The sequence below is a fragment of the Leptinotarsa decemlineata genome, unplaced genomic scaffold (genome assembly GCF_025532065.1).
Source record: "Leptinotarsa decemlineata unplaced genomic scaffold, Ldec_3_MD MMD2_tig00026361_RagTag_RagTag, whole genome shotgun sequence".
In the NCBI taxonomy this organism is placed as follows: Eukaryota; Metazoa; Arthropoda; class Insecta; order Coleoptera; family Chrysomelidae; genus Leptinotarsa; species Leptinotarsa decemlineata.
In genome coordinates this window covers 750236-768685 of record NW_027412704.1, presented here as the reverse complement: position 1 = coordinate 768685, position 18450 = coordinate 750236, and the positions used below count along the sequence as shown (strand labels likewise).

Here is an 18450-nt window from a genome sequence, read left to right as displayed (position 1 = left end):
TCATTTACTATTATTTTTATTGTTATTATCGTCAGTATATGGTTGGAAGAAATCAATTTCCAAATCAGTCAAATACTTATAAACAGCACAGTACATAAAGTAAAACCTCAAGGAATGGAATATAAAAGAGTTGGAAATGTTAAAAAAATTTGTTTCCAAACCATCACTATGAAATAAAGCTAAAAAAGTATGTGATCTTCTTAAAATCTAATGATAAAAAAGGGTACATCAAAAGTATAAATAAAAAAACTTAATACAAAGGCAGAATGGGAATTATGACGAAGACGACGCCTACAAGAAGAAACTCTAAACTATGTCATGCAAATTTAAAAATCTATACACAATCTATCACAAATCGATCTGGGAAATAAGTTACTGGGTTAACGATTATTCCGTTTCATAGTATACTATGGTAGCTTAAGAGAGAAGCATCTCCTTGTTGATATTTTCAATAATATCTTTCAGCCTCTCGTTCCAATAGTCGGGCCCTTTCAGATCCACGTCGGGAACGGAGTTTTCGACAGTTTCTTGAGATTTATCGCTGACTTTGTCTGAGAAAAAAAATTCTGTTAAAATCTGTTTCAAACGACAACCCTCAGAAGTCTTGTGCGAGCCGAGGAACAACGAGATCTCACCTTTCGACACAAGTTCGATACAATAAACCGGTGATTGTTGTACCTACCGACAATAGTTGCTTGCCCAGTCTTCCTGGAGTCTTTGCTCTCTTTCAGTCCGTACTTGATGTAGGTATTTTCAAAAATATCCTTCCACATTTCCACCCTTTCGTTCCAATAGTCGGGCCCTTTCAGATCCACGTCGGGAACGGAGTTTTCGACGGTTTCTTGAGATTTATCGCTGACTTTTTCTGTGAAAAAATGATTCTGTTAAAATCTGTTTCAAACGACAACCCTCAGAAGTCTTGTGCGAGCCGAGGATCAACGAGATCTCACCTTTCGACACAAGTCCGATACAGTAAACCGGTGATTGTTGTACCTACCGACTATAGTTGCTTGCGCAGTCTTCCTGGAGTCTTCGATCTCTTTCAGTCCGTTCTTGATGTAGTCTTTGAAAAATTTGCTGGAATTCGCTAGAAACGGCTCAATATCGGCTTCTGGATGCTGCTGCATGAAGTCGTACAATAAATTCAACCCCGTTTTCGTCTCGTCCTTACTGCCGATCTTCTGAAATATTTCCGTCAACATTTTGTGGTTTTCTCTGGAGAGCGACCTGCGCTGTGGTTCCGGTTTCACAATCGTATTTTGGATATCGGTGATTTTCAAACTCTGAAAGAAAGAGAGATATGAGTTTGCTGCCCTAGAAAATATAATCTTATTAAAAAACAGTACAATTGAAATGAAGATTGTAACTACATGAGACTGTATACACAATAATTTAGCAATGATCATGACATAGACTGTCGAAGGCATTCAAAAATACTTTGTAGTTCTTCACACTTTGTTAAATATGTTTTTGTGAATTGAATTTGCCGTTAAATAAATAAATAAACTATCCTGAGGTATTTGTCTATAAATCTCATAGTTTTCGAATAACCTCCATTATACTGTGCAACCCATTATCAATACCCCGGCTTCAAATTATCAGTCAAAACTCACCTTTAGCACCCTCAAAATATACGACTCAACCTCCGACTCGCTAGTGTTCGGTATTTTGCCCAAGTGAAGCATTATGGTGCCCCCCTTGATCTTAGCGCTCGAATGGATGATAGTTTTGACTGTCCTCAAGGGGGTGTCCGATTCTTTAGTCTTCCACCACGACGAAGGGAACTTCTTAAGAAAGTAATGCACCTCCAAGAGCACCGAATCGTAATCGATGTCGTCGCCCCACTGCGGCATCAGCTTGATCACCCTCCACAGGCATTTCATGACCAGATCGACGTGTCTCGGGGAACTGTCGAGCGTTATGCATTCGTTGATGAGTTTCACCAACGCGCTGAAACGTAAATGAAATACTAGTCGATACAAGCGGAGATGACTACGAGTTTTTTTCTTACCATATCATATTCGTATGATCGGACCTCTCTATCACCTTCACGCAATGCAGGTTGATGACTCTCACGTAGGCCTCTCCATTGGGAACGTTGTTCAGTTTTCCTTCCACTAGCACGCAAATCATTTGGTGCATCAAGTCTCTAATGACGGGCACCGACACTTGCGTTCCAAGCAATTTGTTACTGTAAAACTGAAAGGAGAAACAAGTCACGAAAACGAAATCAAATTTTCAACCGACAGTTTACTCACAGCGTCTATAACCGTGAGAAGATTCCTGTACAATTTGGCAACGGTGGTATCCAGAGTGGGGTCCTGGTTGTGGAGGCATTTGAACTGTGTAATGACGGCCGTCATGAAGTCGTTTTCGTATTCGATCATGAGATTTCCCTTCAGTTGTGGCATCAACTCGTGCAACTGTGTCATCGCCTAGATGAAACAAAATCATTTATTACAAAGTGAGCCTACATTTCGACAGTGGCGATTCTAAAAGAAACATACAGAGGTCTACACATATCAAGTATACAGTGCTTTTTTTATTATTACTCTTTATTAGCAAATAATGCTCTTCACAGTACAGTCAGCCACTTATAAAATACAAAACAATAATATATTATATTATTTTAACAAGCTATATAGTATGCTCTTTGGTATATGTCCGTCATCGTTATTCATAATATTATTGTGTTTAATTATTTCTACACTCTCATAGGCATCTAGTTGCCTGTTGTTGTTAACTTGTCTAACTAATCTTAATGCACTGAAGTCTATGGAATGGTTTTGTTGCAAAATATGATGGGCGAGTCCTGATTTTTTTGGTCTTCCATATTTTAAGTGTGCTACGTGTTCCTTATATCTTATTTTAATAGATCTTTTTGTCTGTCCATAATATTTTGCATCACAGTCCTTACATTCAATTTTGTAAATTCCACACTTTTTCGAATTCTCGACTTTGTCTTTTGGACTTCCCAAAAGGCTCTGTAATGTATGACTTGTTTTAAAAACCACCTTTCATAGCTAGTTCCTTGAAAATCTTTCAGAGTATACGAGGAACTTTGTAGAATCTATGAGTGCATAGTACGCTATCTTTGCAGTGCTGAACCCCAATTCTTTATAAATCACCCCAACTGCATAACAGCCAGAGGAGACTTTTCTAGTGAGTTGCTCAACATGATCCACAAATTTTAAATTCTGGTCAATGAACATTCCTAGAAATTTAGTGTTATTTTTAGATTCCAGTGATCTGTCTTCAAATAAAAGTTCGTTGATTGAGCATCCAAATGACAATAAATTTGCTTTAGTTAAGTTAAAAGATAAAATGTTTGAATCACACTAATCTTTAACTTTTGTCAAGTCGGCAGAGATTATTTTGTGAAATTCACAAGTGTTTTTATTATTCCAAAGTATGGTGAATTTCACTAGTTCGGACTTCCATTGTCTATTATATAAAATGATTTGAAATCCCTGAAACAAGTAAAAAAGAATAATTAAAAAAGAATAGTTGAAAATAACAATTATATTAAGCAACAATAAACCTGAAATGAAATGATAGTAAAATAACCTACAAGTAAAAATATAATAATTGAATAAATAAAAATTAAAGGAATGCAAAAAGAAAATAATAAAAATAAAAAAGTGTAGAGATTCCAAGTCACGTTAGTTCACGACGTTTCGATTGTTGGTATCTACAATCGTCTTCGGGTGATGACTGGACCGATTCCTCCGAGAGATGACTATTTTATAGGTCGTTGAAATACTTTCACTTTCTCTACTTTCCATTTTCCGCTTCACTGATTCCGTGAGAGATGACCGATTTGGCGGGAGTTGGTCATTTCTCGTTTGATGATGGGTTTCCATATGTTTCGTATATCTACGCTGGCCTGGCTGAATACGTTGTTGGACAACATGTATGCGGCTTCAGGAGAAAATTTAAGGAAGCCGCATACATGTTGTCCAACAACGTATTCAGCCAGGCCAGCGTAGATATACGAAACATATGGAAACCCATCATCAAACGAGAAATGACCAACTCCCGCCAAATCGGTCATCTCTCACGGAATCAGTGAAGCGGAAAATGGAAAGTAGAGAAAGTGAAAGTATTTCAACGACCTATAAAATAGTCATCTCTCGGAGGAATCGGTCCAGTCATCACCCGAAGACGATTGTAGATACCAACAATCGAAACGTCGTGAACTAACGTGACTTGGAATCTCTACACTTTTTTATTTTTATTATTTTCTTTTTGCATTCCTTTAATTTTTATTTATTCAATTATTATATTTTTACTTGTAGGTTATTTTACTATCATTTCATTTCAGGTTTATTGTTGCTTAATATAATTGTTATTTTCAACTATTCTTTTTTAATTATTCTTTTTTACTTGTTTCAGGGATTTCAAATCATTTTATATAATAGACAATGGAAGTCCGAACTAGTGAAATTCATCACGAAACATTGTCAATCACCTTCAAACAAACCCAAAGTATGGTAGTGCCATCTGCAAATAAGGTTAACTTCCCAGAAATATTAAGCTTGATGAGGTCATTAATATATAATAACAAAAGAATGGGTCCTAACACAGAACCTTGTGGAACTCCAGAATTAATTTCTCTTTTTTTTTTCAAGTTGAGTTGTTTTGACCGTTTGTGTCCGCCCTGTTAAGTAGGAATCGAACCATTTGTGAGTTACATCTCTGCATCCATAACGTTGGAGCTTTCTCAGCAATATTTTGTGGTCAACGCAATCAAATGCCTTTGACAGGTCACAAAATACTGCGGCAGTCTCAAAGTGTGGCAAACTCGCAAAACGTTATCGACTTACCATCAAAGCGATAGACATATTAGGCGACGTCATCTGCTTGATCAGCCTCTCTATTGTTGGATCGCTCTTCTTTGGACTCGGAAGCTTGTTGACGTTAAGCAAGCTCATTCTTGTGAGTGCTGAGCTCAGTTTGACAGGCTGAAACGCCTCTGAACGTACCCTGAAACAAAAAAAAAAAAATTCAAGAGAGAGTAACTGGGGACCGCAGTCAAAATTCTCTTACGCTGCCCTGGCTTCCTCGATCGTAGGTACTTTTATTTCCTCATACAAGAAACTGAGGTCGAACGTCCTCAACTGTGGCTTGGCGACTTTCAGTTGTTGTTGTATGCTGTCCAGCTCTTTCATGAATTCGGGGTCTAACCGGAACGGTCCGTCGATTTCCTTCTTGGGGGGTTCCTGAATTATCTGAGGTGGCAGGCTGAAATAAAGTGTATAAATAGTTGTGGTAACATGTCGAAGGAGTCGCAATCAAAATATCAACAGATTTTAAACAGATTATACCCCAAGTAAGCGAAAGTCTGCTCAGGTTTTTCTTAGAGAAACATATTGAAATTGAGCAACATTCGTGTTCTGAAATAAGACACGACGAAATCAAAGATATTGCACCTCTCAAGGAGTTCAAGAAGACAGCAGCGGTTTTGTAAACTACTATAGTGCCACTTGAGGAGTATTAGCTGATAAATACTGCATATGACGAATAATAATTATAATTACTTGACTGGCGGCAAACTTTCCTCCTCCATATCATCGTCCTGTTCGAAGTTGTTGTTAACGCCGTTGCTTACGAAGGTATTGTCTTCCATGGCTCTATTGGGTGGGGTATTTTCCTTCTGGGGCGATAGAGCTGTCGTCACTACGGTGGCATTCAAGTCCGGTCTGGGAGGGGCAAAAGTTTTTCTGCTCGACCTTTTTATTCTCTCCTCGAGGAGGGACATGTCTTTGTCGGATATCTGAAAAGCGTTTTCACTGTTGAATATGCGAAGTTCAGGATTTGATGCAACCGGTCTTTATTTATTTTTGGAAATGTTAAATCTCTCGCATGGCTGCAATGTGGTTTTCCACAAAAAATCGCTCAAAAACTTCATTAATAAATATTTGTAAGAGTAGAAATACGAAGATTAGAAAGACGAAGATGAATAGAAAAACGAATAAGAAGAATAGAAAGACGAAGAAGAAGAATTCGACAGACGAAGAAGATGAATAAGAAGAAGAAAAAGAAGAATGTAAGTAAATAGGATGAATAGAAACTATACCTCTCAATTTGAGGTTTTCTAGTTTAATAATGGCCCTCAATTTACAATAAATGATTATATTTATCATTTATATTTACAAAAACATGAAAAGTTTGCGTTGTCAATAAAAAAGTTGTTCATTTTAATGAAACTTTATATCGATTTCTGTAGAACTAACAAAATGGTACTTACATTACCAACCAGTCTGTATACTTTTTCTCCCACGATGTTAAACGCTTGAACACAACAATTCAGAGCAGCATTTCTCACTGAGTTGTCTCTGTCAGAAATTTGTTTCGCTATTTCTTTTAAACAAGCCGCGGGAGTGGGCAAACAAATGGTTATACCTGAAATTGAATATTTCTCTGATATACGTCCTTTCCAATAAATATGTAGGACATACCATAATCCTCAATTATACCCCCCATAACTTCCAAGCATTCGGCTCTTTGTCTAGCATTTTTCGACTTTAGCCCTTCCATTATATAAGTGAATAACTTGCTAACAGGAAATAATCTAGTTATTTGTGTTAGTAAAGCTTTCACCCCATTACGAACCGTATCTTTGGGATCTCCAATCTGAAAATAAATTATCACAATTATACCCAAAACCAAATGAAAGGAGAAAAATTAATTTCAATAATTGCAGATTTTTCATTTACATTTTCTACTACAAAAGGAAGAAAAGTATGTATTACAAAATGCAAATGAAGCTTCGTCTATCAGTAGTTCAAATGTACTACAACTGTATTTTCGATCAAAAGGCAATCATAACTCTTCTTTTACTTGAAAATTTGTTTGAACACTTTTTCTGCGGAAGGCATAAAATGAGTTAACCTTCTTTTGCCAGTAATTCAAATGTACTACAACTGTATCTTAGTTCAAAAGGCAGTCTTTCTTTAACTGAAAAAATGTTTTGAACACTTCAATTGCAAGAGACATAGAAATATTGTTGAACAAAATACGGATAACGTATATCTGTCAGTAGTTCAAATGAACTATATCTGTATCTTCATCACAAAAGAAATCATAAGATTTTCTTTATAATGGAAAAGTCATTTCAACACTTCAATGAAAGATGTGGCACAAATTACGAATGAAACTTCTTCTATCAGTAGTTCAAATGCACTACAACTGTATCTTCGATCAAAAGACAATCAAAAGTCTTTCAATCATAGAAGCAATAGCGTCCTCATCAGTAAGAATAAAATATTTTGGAGAGTTAGCGTGATACACACTTTTTATTTTCATTTCAAATATAAAGGTCATTCGCACAAATATCTTTTTTACAGTTACCTCTTACCTTGTTTACCAAATAGGGTATGAACGACGACGCTTCATTCTCCACCAAACGGTATTTGGTATCGATGAGCATATTGAAAACAAACTGAAGATATTCAAGACCTTTGAGCAGCACCGAAGGATTGGTATCGAAAAACCTCAAAGTCAACCATTTCAAAATAAGATCTAGATTTGAAATGAGTGCTTGGCCATTGTCTGCCAGGTCGTCGTTCAGGGATTCTATAGCCTTTATGTGATACCTAAAACAAATAAATATTGGTTCTCAAATATAAGTGAGGTGTTGTTAAAAATATCTTCATATTAGACCAGGAAAAAGCGAAAACTATTTAGCGAAATTTTGTTTCACACAAAAGTTCAGAAGTAATAGGATTTTTGGGAAAGAGAGGTCTTTCTTTGTTTGAAAATTAGTTTGAACACATCAACTACAGAAGGCATAAAAAAATGGTTGTACAAAATAAGAACAGAGCTTCTACCAGTAGTTCAAATGTACCACAACTGTATCTTTGTTTAAAAGGCAAGAATTAGTTTTTTAAAAAAAAACTTGTTTGAACACTTCAACTACAAAAAGCATAAAAACAGTTGGACAAAATATGAACGAATCTTCATCAGTAGTTGCAATAAAAAGACATTGTACAAAATATGAATAAAGCTTTTACTGTATCTTTGGTAAGTTATTTTACTCAGCAATCAATTTGACAACTTCAACTCATTTCAACCAACGTTCTATGTAATATTGTGGATGTTTAGACATTATAAACTTCGATACAAAGCACAGTGATATCAACTTACTTGAAATCTGAATGAAACATGTTAAACATGAGAGTCTTATTGACATTAGCCGTGGCCATCTGATCTTTCAGCAAATCGACAAATTCCTCCCTAGGTTGAGTAAAATTCCATTTTAGCACCTTTAGCTTCGACTCATCAATGGTTCTCTGCTGTTTTAAATTACTCACGACCAATAATGGCGAAGTGTCAATATCTTCATCCTTCTTTCGACCGGCGGTCGGAGGAGCAGATTTGGATGAGACGGCCCCCTAAAAAATTTGGATATAAATCCCATGTACTCATTAGGTATGATACATCTTTTGTACATCAGTGAAATAATTGATTTTAATTTCAAGTTTGACCATTAACAAGCATATCAAACACAATTTGACGCAAAACAGAACCTTGTGGCACTCCACATGGACTAAAATGACGGCATTTAGGTAATTGTGCATTGTCACAAAGTGCAAGCTTGTGGATCCTGGAAAGCGAGTCAAATTCAACTTTCAAGCTTTGATTACATACCCTGGGAGAGGTTAAACTAAATAAAAAGCTTGTAAAGAGGCAATTATTTGAAAAAAATCCCTAATATTATTATTACCTTAGGTTTGACGGCGTTTTTCGTGTTGGCCACAGGTTTTGTTCCTCTGACAGCTTTCTCAGCTCCGTCCGATGTCTGTTTCTTGGGAGCCGGTCTCGCCGGCAAGTTGGGCCGTACTTTCTCCAAGGCTGCCACGATGCCGTTCTTCGAAGCCGGTTTCAACTTTTCCGTCTGCTTCAACATGCTCTCGTAACCCAAGTGTATCATTATACCCAAGATCGCTTCCTGGGCGTTCTTCCTTACGTCGGCATTCCTGTCTTCCAGATTGCTGTAAAGGTGAGGTACGCACAACAGCAGTTCTTCTTTCGGTATTGATTTAGGCGTAACTGTCGAAGTGGAAATATGCTTTATTGTCCGAATATTCACACCTCGTTGATAACATTTTGTCACAAATAAATCAACAATTCAAACGAAGGTATATAAACTTTTAGAGCCAGATATGTCAAAGCTATTTTCTGGGTTGTTGGCTTTGGTCTGGTGGTTTTTATGCTCAACGTTTTGTCTACAAGTGCGTTAGACATTTATTTATCTACCGCAGTTATAGAGAAAACGTCAGGCACGAAATATCAAGTATAAAAACCTTCAGAGCACTGCTAACAAATTCAGTAAGTAAAATATTAGCCACAATTATTTGGCAAGATAATTGCACACACAGACACACTCGTTTACCACACACATACAATTGCACACCACACACACACACAATTGAACACCACACACACACAATTGTACACCACACAACCACCTGCACAACTCACATACACATCCCACACACACATAATTGCACAACTTACATACACACCACACACATACTTGCACAACTCACATACACACATACTTGCACATCACACATACTTACTTGTACACCACACACTTGCAAATGACATACACACACTTTCACACATACTTGTAAACCACACACACAGACACTTGCACACCACACACATTCTTGCACATCACACAGACTTGCACACCACATGCAGACTTGCACACCACAGACATACTTGCACATCACACACACACACACAACACAGAATACTACTTCTGCAATGCATCCTTCATTTATTTTGGTACATGGGTGGTACAGAAATGAAAAAATAGTATCACGAGTATTTTATTTAAGAAAACGCACTAATATCCTCTTGTTTAATTTTTATATTATCTTCGTAAGTTTTATTATCAAAACGATTGGAAATTTGAAGAAACATTAGTATCTCCCGCTTCATAGAAAGGAATCACAATGGAGGTTTCGAGACAATTTGGAAAAACTACTTTGTAGAATATAACGTGGAAATATAATAATAAATAAATGGAGAAACTGAAATTGTAGTCCGGTTAAATTAGACTAAAAAATAAGAGTCAAGGTACATAAATTTACAACAAGTTGCAAATGCGTGTAATTGCCGTTTTCCTGAAAATCGCGAAAAACCAATTTTTTCGAGATTTTTGACCTTTGACTTCTAAGAAATGTTTTTCCAGGTATCGCAATCATTCGTAATTTTAAAATCTTATTTTTAACTATGTTTTGAACAATTACACGCGTTTGCAGCTTGTTGTAAATTCATGTATCTTCCAATGTCTAGATTGACCGGATTATTGTATCAATGGTCGATTATTTGGTATTCCAATTTGTTGAGAATACTCACTTTTAGGAAGGTGTTCTGCAAGCCAGTTCCACAATTCGATCCTAAGTGACGGAGACCCCGATTTTAATGCATCGGATATCATCTCGCCTTCGAAAAACTCCTTGTAACCACACTGCTCGACGAATGTGTTGATTGTTTGAATAGAGGAAGCCCGGACGGCAGCTTTGCTATCTCCCAAGCCTAAAACGGAACGCTTGAATCATCACACAACATACAAAACGCAGGCTTACACGATACCTTGCAAAATTCCCGGGAAGAATACCCGAACATACTGCCTACAAGGGGGCCCCATCGCCTTCGCTATGGACTCGCAGAGGTTCTGAGCCGACTGAGCGATCTTCACGTTACTGTCCGTGAGCCGAGTGGCCAGTTGTTGAGGCAGATCCCCCAGATTGGGTTTGATGAACTTGGCCTCCTGGATGATAGAAGCAATCTTGGTCAGAGACTCGTTGCGTACTTTCCAATTTTTGTCTGATAGCTCGTTTATGAGAGTTTCTGTTATTTGACTGCTGATGTCCACTCTGGGGATGAGGTCTTGGATGTTCACTGGAGCGGGGTCAGTATCCTCGTCATCTTCAACGACGTCTAAACTGTCTGAACTGGCAGATTTCACAACGCCTGATATAGAGGAACAAAGTTGCATATGATTATTTCAGAGGTTGATTAAAAGAATATCGATGTATTTAGAATATTTCTCAGAGTAGTGAATTCAAAGTAAAAATAAGGTCAAGTTCAATAAACCAATTAACAAATAATACGAAATACAATAAAGAATAAAAGCATTCATTATGAAAAAATGTAAAAGTAATTAATATCAAAATAACATAATTCCCCATAGTTTCAGTTTTCACATTCGCAAAATAATTCACTAGAAACGTTTTTATTGAACATGCTTTTCAAGAACCACTTTTATATTTGATTTTTTTTTTAAACGAGATCAACTTCTTCAAGATAAGTAATATACTACAGTTCAACTGATATTGAACTAAACGAAAAGGAAATATCTTCATATGTTTTTTGCATAAAATGCTTTGTAAATATTCGAATTTTGATAATAATAATGTCTTGGAGGACATGTCCGCCAATGACAAGCCCTTGGAGGACATGTCATTGGCGGATATTTTCAATTTGGAGACGCAGATTCTTCTTCTCATTTTTCAAGTAATGGCCTGAGCTACTGGCGCTATCTAGTCAGGAGCTAGATCATCAACAAGAATTCGACAGGCTGTGGGTCCCTCTTCGCCCCCCATCTTAAGTAACATATATATGGAACATTCCGAAGAGTCTTTTGTTGAAATTTACCTTAACTGTTGACTTTTGAATTAGTCATAATATACAAACCTCTGATAGGAATTGGAGGCTTCTGCCCCTCATATTTGTCACATTCCGCATTGATCTGATCTCGCAAAGCAGGCTTTTCATTCTCGAAGAAAACGTTCAGCGTGGCCCCCATGTAAAGATACATCGTTCCCAGGAGAGAAATAGTCGTCTGTCTGACGGCAGGATTCGTCGATGACAGACCCTTTTTGCTATTCTCGATGAGACCCTTCACGTTTATATTACTGAAAACAAACGAGAAACAGTTGAAGAAACTAGATTTTATGAGAATCAGTGTGTCGCTTACGAAAATCCAAACTCCTTCATCGAAACATTGAGCCAACCCAGCGCTTCCTGCTGAACCTTGGGGCTCCTTTGGCCGAAGGCGAAATCCAGCACTAAATCGGACACCAGTCCGAGAGTAGTCGCTTCCGCTATTGCGGTGAGAGTTTCAGCTACTGCAGTACCGTTCTTGGCGTCGGAGAATTTTTCTGCGATTTCCGTTACGCAACAGTTCGCTGTGGTTATCGTGAATTTGCAGTTCTCTGCCAAATACTTGACCACTTCCAGTTTGGCTTTGAGCACTTGGAAGTTCGTGTCTTTCAGGCCGGGTTTCTTGGCTAGAAATTTGACGAGGGCTTGGGTCGGGACAGATTTGGAGTCTAGGGTCTGTATTTCTGTCATGATCTGTTCGGAAGCGGCGAGTCTACAAAAATGGAAATTATGAACTAAGTGAGGCTATCATAAGTTTAGTTTAAACTTTGAAAAATCTATTTCTAAGTATATATGCAAAAGACTTATGTCTGATGATACAAATACACCTCTTCTTACAATAATTGTATCAGATATACAAAAAAACTCAAAATATTGAGGTTCTTGCATCAATCAAATGTTTCTGAACTCACCTAGTCTTCCAATTCGAATTAGAAATATCACCAACTATTTCTGCACTCAACATTCCTGCTACAATTTCGTCAACCTCCTCATCCGTCAGTTCCTTTTCTATGTTTTGAGAAGCAGATTTCGCCAAACCTTTTGGACCTTTGGATCTGACGACGGTGGCCGAACCGGAAGATATTTCTGTTTTTTTCTTAGTAGCTGTGAAAAAATTTGATGAGAGTCGACAGGAAATAATTAATCGATATCAAATAGAAACATTTTTCAATAGAAAATATTCTCAAATTTGTTTTAAACACACACAAATACACACACACCCACATTTACCACATACCATGCCCCACACGTGCGTCACACAAACACGCCATACACACACCATAAAATGAACACACACACAAACATGTGTAAATACAAAAGTATATAATAATACATTTCCTTTCTTTCCAATTACTCAACTCGCAGGAAAAAAGGTATCTCACCAACTGGTTTTTTAGCCGGGGCTTTGTTTGGGCCTTTGGGAGCCTCAATTTTTGCAGGGGCAGTGGCAGCCCTCTCTTTCTTCACCCCAGAAACTTTAACGAGGATCACAGCCTTATCGCAGTTCTCCTTGATCTTGGCCATTTTCAAATTATCTTTTTCTAATTCGACCAAGAAGGGTGCTATGGCCTTTTCTCCAACCAGTTTCATGAGGGTTCCCAAAGCTTCTGCAGCCGATTCTCTGACAGCCGGATCTGGAGTATCATTAAATAAAATGATTTGAAGAAGCCCAGAAAAATCATATGCGAATCAAACAAAAAAAAAATTAACAACTGACCTGACTCGTTGATGGTTTTGATAAGAGGAGTGCAAATAGCTTTCAGTAATTTCTTATTCACTGCTGTGGGTAATGTCCTACAAAAAGCTCTTGCCAAGAAGGAACAAGTTTCAGTTTTCACAGAGGGATTTTTGTTGTTCAGTGCTTCGGTCACGTCTTCCAGGATCGCTTCGAAGTTTGTCTGCAATATTACAAGGATAATTACACTTTTCTCTCAACTCACCTTACTGTCAGCAAAGTTTGCACCATCAAGATTGTTGTTCATAATTTTAAAGCCACGTTTACATACTTGTAGGTCCCCAAAAGCATCAACAAGTCTAATGTTATATACTCTCAATGATTTTCATTGAATTTTCTTGATCCCATGGCTGTCTTTTACAGCACACACACTAGATCTGATTATGTTCTATGTCATCCTTTGAACGTGTTTTTATGTATCGTTCAGTTTGCCCAACATACTTTTTTTATCATAATTTTCGCAAAAATGCTATAAATTTTAGACTCATAATTTTTTTTCATATTTTCTTTCCAGCTTTTAGTGTACCACAAATTCTAGAACTAACTCGAAGTTGAATTTACCAAAAAAAATCAAACCGGTATCTAATACAAAAAATGTTCTAGACTATAGTGGCTCTAAAAACTTGATAAAAAATCTCCTATTATTGGAGAATTTATTTGTTTGCAAGTTTGCAATGATGTTCGAATAATCTAAAATTCGAATAGTCTAAAATATCTTCAATAACTCTGGCTATATTTTTATCTGACTGTGTTATATATTTTTCAATCATAAGCCCTATTTCTCGTTTGAGGTTTTGTAAATTCTTACGTGAAACATTTCCCAATATTGCTTTCATATTATACAATCATTCCTGATGATGGCAAAGACGAAACGCTCATTAAATATTTTCACAGTTCTGGTCTGATGCATCGATTTCACCTTGTATTCCGATTCATTGCTTACCGTAAGATAAACGGCGTCAATCGCATCTCTGAGGGCGGTAACGACATTTTGTTTCTTCTCCTTGAACTTCTCCAGTATGACGGGAATACAGAATCCGGCATATGTTTGGAATTTCTTTTTCAAGCCGCTGGCTAGACCAGCAATGCATCGACCCGCTAAGGCTACACATACGACGTTGCTGTCTTTTTGAATCACCTTTAAATTAATAAAGCATTGATAGAGTAAAGTAAAAATTTTATTTTTGGAAAATTGAAACAAGATGGCATCAGAAGTATAGTTATCCGGTTCCAAAATTATTTATTTGAAATGAAATAAAATACACTCAAGAGAAAATTCAAATCCAAGATGACGTTTCATATTGTGTACCTCAAGGATCTACTATTAGGCCTATCCTTTTTGTCATTTATGTATAAACCCTTTATTTGCATCTGTACTAACCTTTTTCAGTGCTCTGACCGTATCTCCGTAATCACCATTTTCTAATTTGGGCACCTTAACTAGATTCTCCAAGACTTCCAACACCTCTTTCCTCTCTTGCCATTTTTTTGCTTCGATCTTCTCGTGGAAGTCTTTGGGAAGCTTCGACAGTATTTCAACAGGGTCTGACAGCTCGTAGGGATCGATGTCTTGCGGTGCTTCGACTTCATCACATTCTTCTTCACCTACATTCGGAAATCAAGTATACTCGAAACGTTTCAAATCTTGAGGTTCGTGATAAGGTAGCTATGCAACATTTCGAAGAAAAAATATACACTTGGGTTTTCTGTAGCAGTACTAATACAATTTGACATTCTTACCCCCCTTTTTTGAGACATTTTGCAACATAGATGAAAACAGAAAGTGCAAACTGAAGTAAATTCATTATGCAAGTTATGCACTACAAATTAACTTTCTAAAGCATTTGACTGTTGCATAAGCTTTCTGATTATGGTTTGGGGGATACCTTAAGAATGACTATCATGTTCAAATTTAGAAAATGGGGAGAAATTTGTCAGAAATTGAAGAAAAAAAAACATTTATTGCCCAAACAGGTACAAGACCCACTTACAGGACAGCTTTTTACAAAGTATACATATAACTGTGAATAAGAACTAAATTAAATAATTCAATGATTGGTATGAAGTATTAAATCATAATAACAAAAAAAAAACAATCATTAGAAAGAAAACAGAATAACATGTATCAATAGAGAGGAATAAATTTTAATAAACATCACAAAGTGGAAAGGATATCTTCCATTTCCCTTTCGAAAACTCCAATGTGTGTTGAAAATAGATCAGTTTTTTCGCATATCCAATTGTATTTCTTGGAGTAGGTAAATAAAAACAGAGTGATCTCCTGCTGTTTCATACGGGGTATGTTGAAGTTCAGTTGAGATAATAACTCTGGGCAATTCGTCATCTGAAAAGGATATCACGACGATTGGAATGCCTCAAGGTCCTGCTTTGGGACCAGTCTCATTCTTCCTTTAAATAACTGACTGAATCATCAATTAGCATGTCTACCCTTTTTGTAGGTGATGCAACTTCATCAAGGTGTTATTAAGAGTCAAAGCAAATATCCCAAATCATTTCAAAAGATCCAGCAATTCTGGCTGAATAGTGAAGCCAATATAAAGAAAACGTATATATTACCCATTGAATGTGAAATGGAAGAGAGGGTTATTAATTAAAAACGACACAGTTGAAATTCTTGACTCAACTAGACTTGAAGATAAAAAACAACTTTGGTGACTCCATGTCTCAAAAATATTGCAGGTGGTTGCTTTGTTTTAAAAGTTGTGGTACAAGAATTGAGACTAGGGCCAGTCAAAAATGTCTATTTTGCGCTAGTGCAATTGGTGCTAAGATAGAGACTTCATTTTTGGGGTTAGTGCTGTGTTAATCTAGTCTTTTTGTAGTACAAAAAAGTACAGTAACTTAACTTAGTGGTGCAAGATATTTGGACTCCAGCTTTCCACTATTTTTAAAACATAAGTGTCTTCTCCTTTCTCTTTACTATTTATGCTGGGCACTGTCTACTCCACAAAAACAACCCTTTTGAAAAAAACTGTATCTACGACAGCATAAAACTGTAGTCATTTTCTGTCATTCAACTCTTTCATTTTGAAAAAAGCAGCAAAAAACCTAAATGGTGTTCAAATACATAAAAAAAAATAAAAAATCCGTACCTATAAGTTGAGCTTGTGATAAGAAAATTATATTGTTGAACATACAGTTTGGAAATGTTTTTTTCCATCAGAACTAGGAGTGAAAAAAAAATTTGATAGATTAGGTACGCCCACAGCTGAATTTGAATCTTATTTTGAACAAGTTACTATACACCGCAGAATATGCTTTTACTCACCTCCAGCGTCTACAACTTCGGCAGCCTTTTCCGCTTGTTTCACTTGCTGAGACCTGATGTATCTTGTAGGCGAAGCCTTCTGTCCCTCTATTTTACTAAATTCCGCTTCTAATTCGGTTATCTGTAACGGTTGCAAGCTGGCGGCTTGCAGCTGAGGCCTGAAACCACAAACTGTAAGAACCTCCTTTTAAATTTATGATAGTTTCATTATTCATTTTCTGACAATACCACACTTTGTGGAACAATAAAAATCAACCAGTTTTACGTAAAAACATCTATAATAACCTCATATAAATTAAGCAACAGTATGTTGTAAAGATTAAATTGTTCATCAAAAAAGTTACAAGTAGAATCACGTTTAAGTACAGTCTACCAAAAGAAAGTTCAATAATCTCCGTAATCTTTTCCATAAAGAAAAGCCAATACAGGTAGAAAGTAGTAAAAGTACCTGGTAAGTATTATAAACCTGCCTACACCAGGTATGGCCAATCAAAATAAAATTATAAGATTTTTTTTGAACCCCCTGTTAGTGTTCTGTATTTATACTAAGTATTTATTACTTTTGATTTTGATTTCAAAGAATTGAGGCATATAATAGAAAATAACTGATCTCATATGAGAACTGTATTAAATATTTCCAACTGTCTAGGACAAAAATATCTCAACGAATTATTAGCTGAATTTATGTTCAATCATACCTCAGAGCAGCTCCAACCCAGCGATACATCTCCACAATCAGCTGTTTAGTTTCATCTCGCACAGCCTTATCTCTATCGGCCAGCAGTACACTGATCTTTTTCAGCAGAGGTTTCACACTGATTATCTTAGACCCAAACTCCCTTAGAGCTACGGTACAAGCATTAACGCACGCCGTTACGATTTTGGGGTTCTTCAAATCCATCCCTTTCATCAGCTCCTCTTGGACTGCTTCGTATTTCTCTATTTCAATGTACATCAGAATAACTTGTAGGGCTAGTTCTTTAGTTTTGGTCCTCGGAGCCGCTACACACTTGGCTACTATGCCCGACATTACTTCCGACACGGTTTTGCCAGCGTTTGCGTAGTTCTCCACGTAGGCCAAGGTAGCCTCCAGTCCCTTTTCTTGGCCCATCGCATTGCTATCAATTACAAACTTCCTCACCAATCCCAAATACTTTCCGAATTCCGGAGACTTCTCGTCGTCAATTTGTCGAAATAGTTTTGTAACTTCTTCGTAGCCGTTAACTCTGGCTTTCCACAGCTTGTGAACGCATCTCTCATCGATGGGCAGTTTCTTGAATTCTTCGTCTTCCATTATGTCTAGGACAAGTACTTACTTGAGAATAACGAGACGTTCAATTAGGAATGATTCATTGCCATACCCTAAAAGGTATAGCTTTGGGGCTAACCAACATACTTTGCACTTACCATATAAATAACTAGATCACGTTACTCTCTTTCAGTCTCGATTGAAACTTGACAAGAAGTATAAAATAGCTACAAAAAAACACACAAAAAAACGCAAAAAATTTCAAAAAGATGAGTTTGAATAGTTTCTTCCAAGGCGAAAATTGTCAACTTATACTAAACATGAACAACTTTTTGTCAGCTGGTTTTGTTTGTAGGATTATTTAAATTTCAAGAGAAAACCAGATTATGCTTCAGATTTCCAACCTTCTTGTTTTTTTTTCTTAACGGATTTGAACAAAATATTAACCGATTTACAAGGACAACTACTCACAACTGATTGAAATGATTAACT

General features: G+C 36.8%; 1 protein-coding gene across 3 annotated transcripts; it reads right to left on the bottom strand.

Moving 5' to 3' along the window:
• Nucleotides 1–18423, bottom strand: LOC111509178 (msps cytoskeleton-associated protein 5). 3 transcript variants are annotated; one of them, XM_074184912.1, is made up of 26 exons: nt 18117–18423; nt 17408–18071; nt 16710–16867; nt 14802–15025; nt 14364–14558; nt 13403–13583; nt 13068–13319; nt 12597–12789; nt 11999–12397; nt 11716–11936; nt 10612–10992; nt 10375–10554; nt 8729–9054; nt 8149–8396; nt 7361–7598; nt 6462–6636; nt 6251–6405; nt 5541–5776; nt 5050–5244; nt 4827–4986; nt 2259–2435; nt 2012–2199; nt 1614–1950; nt 998–1283; nt 683–865; nt 1–551 (listed from the first exon to the last, which is right to left on the bottom strand). In XM_074184912.1, the coding sequence occupies exons 2-26, from the start codon at nt 18001–18003 to the stop codon at nt 418–420; spliced, it is 6018 nt and encodes a 2005-aa protein (XP_074041013.1). In that variant the 5' UTR covers nt 18004–18071; nt 18117–18423; the 3' UTR covers nt 1–417. The 3 variants fall into 3 exon arrangements, with proteins under 3 accessions (XP_074041013.1, XP_074041014.1, XP_074041012.1); XM_074184913.1 differs by having other exon boundaries at nt 17408–18024; XM_074184911.1 differs by having other exon boundaries at nt 17408–18008.
• Nucleotides 18424–18450: the final 27 nt, after the last annotated feature.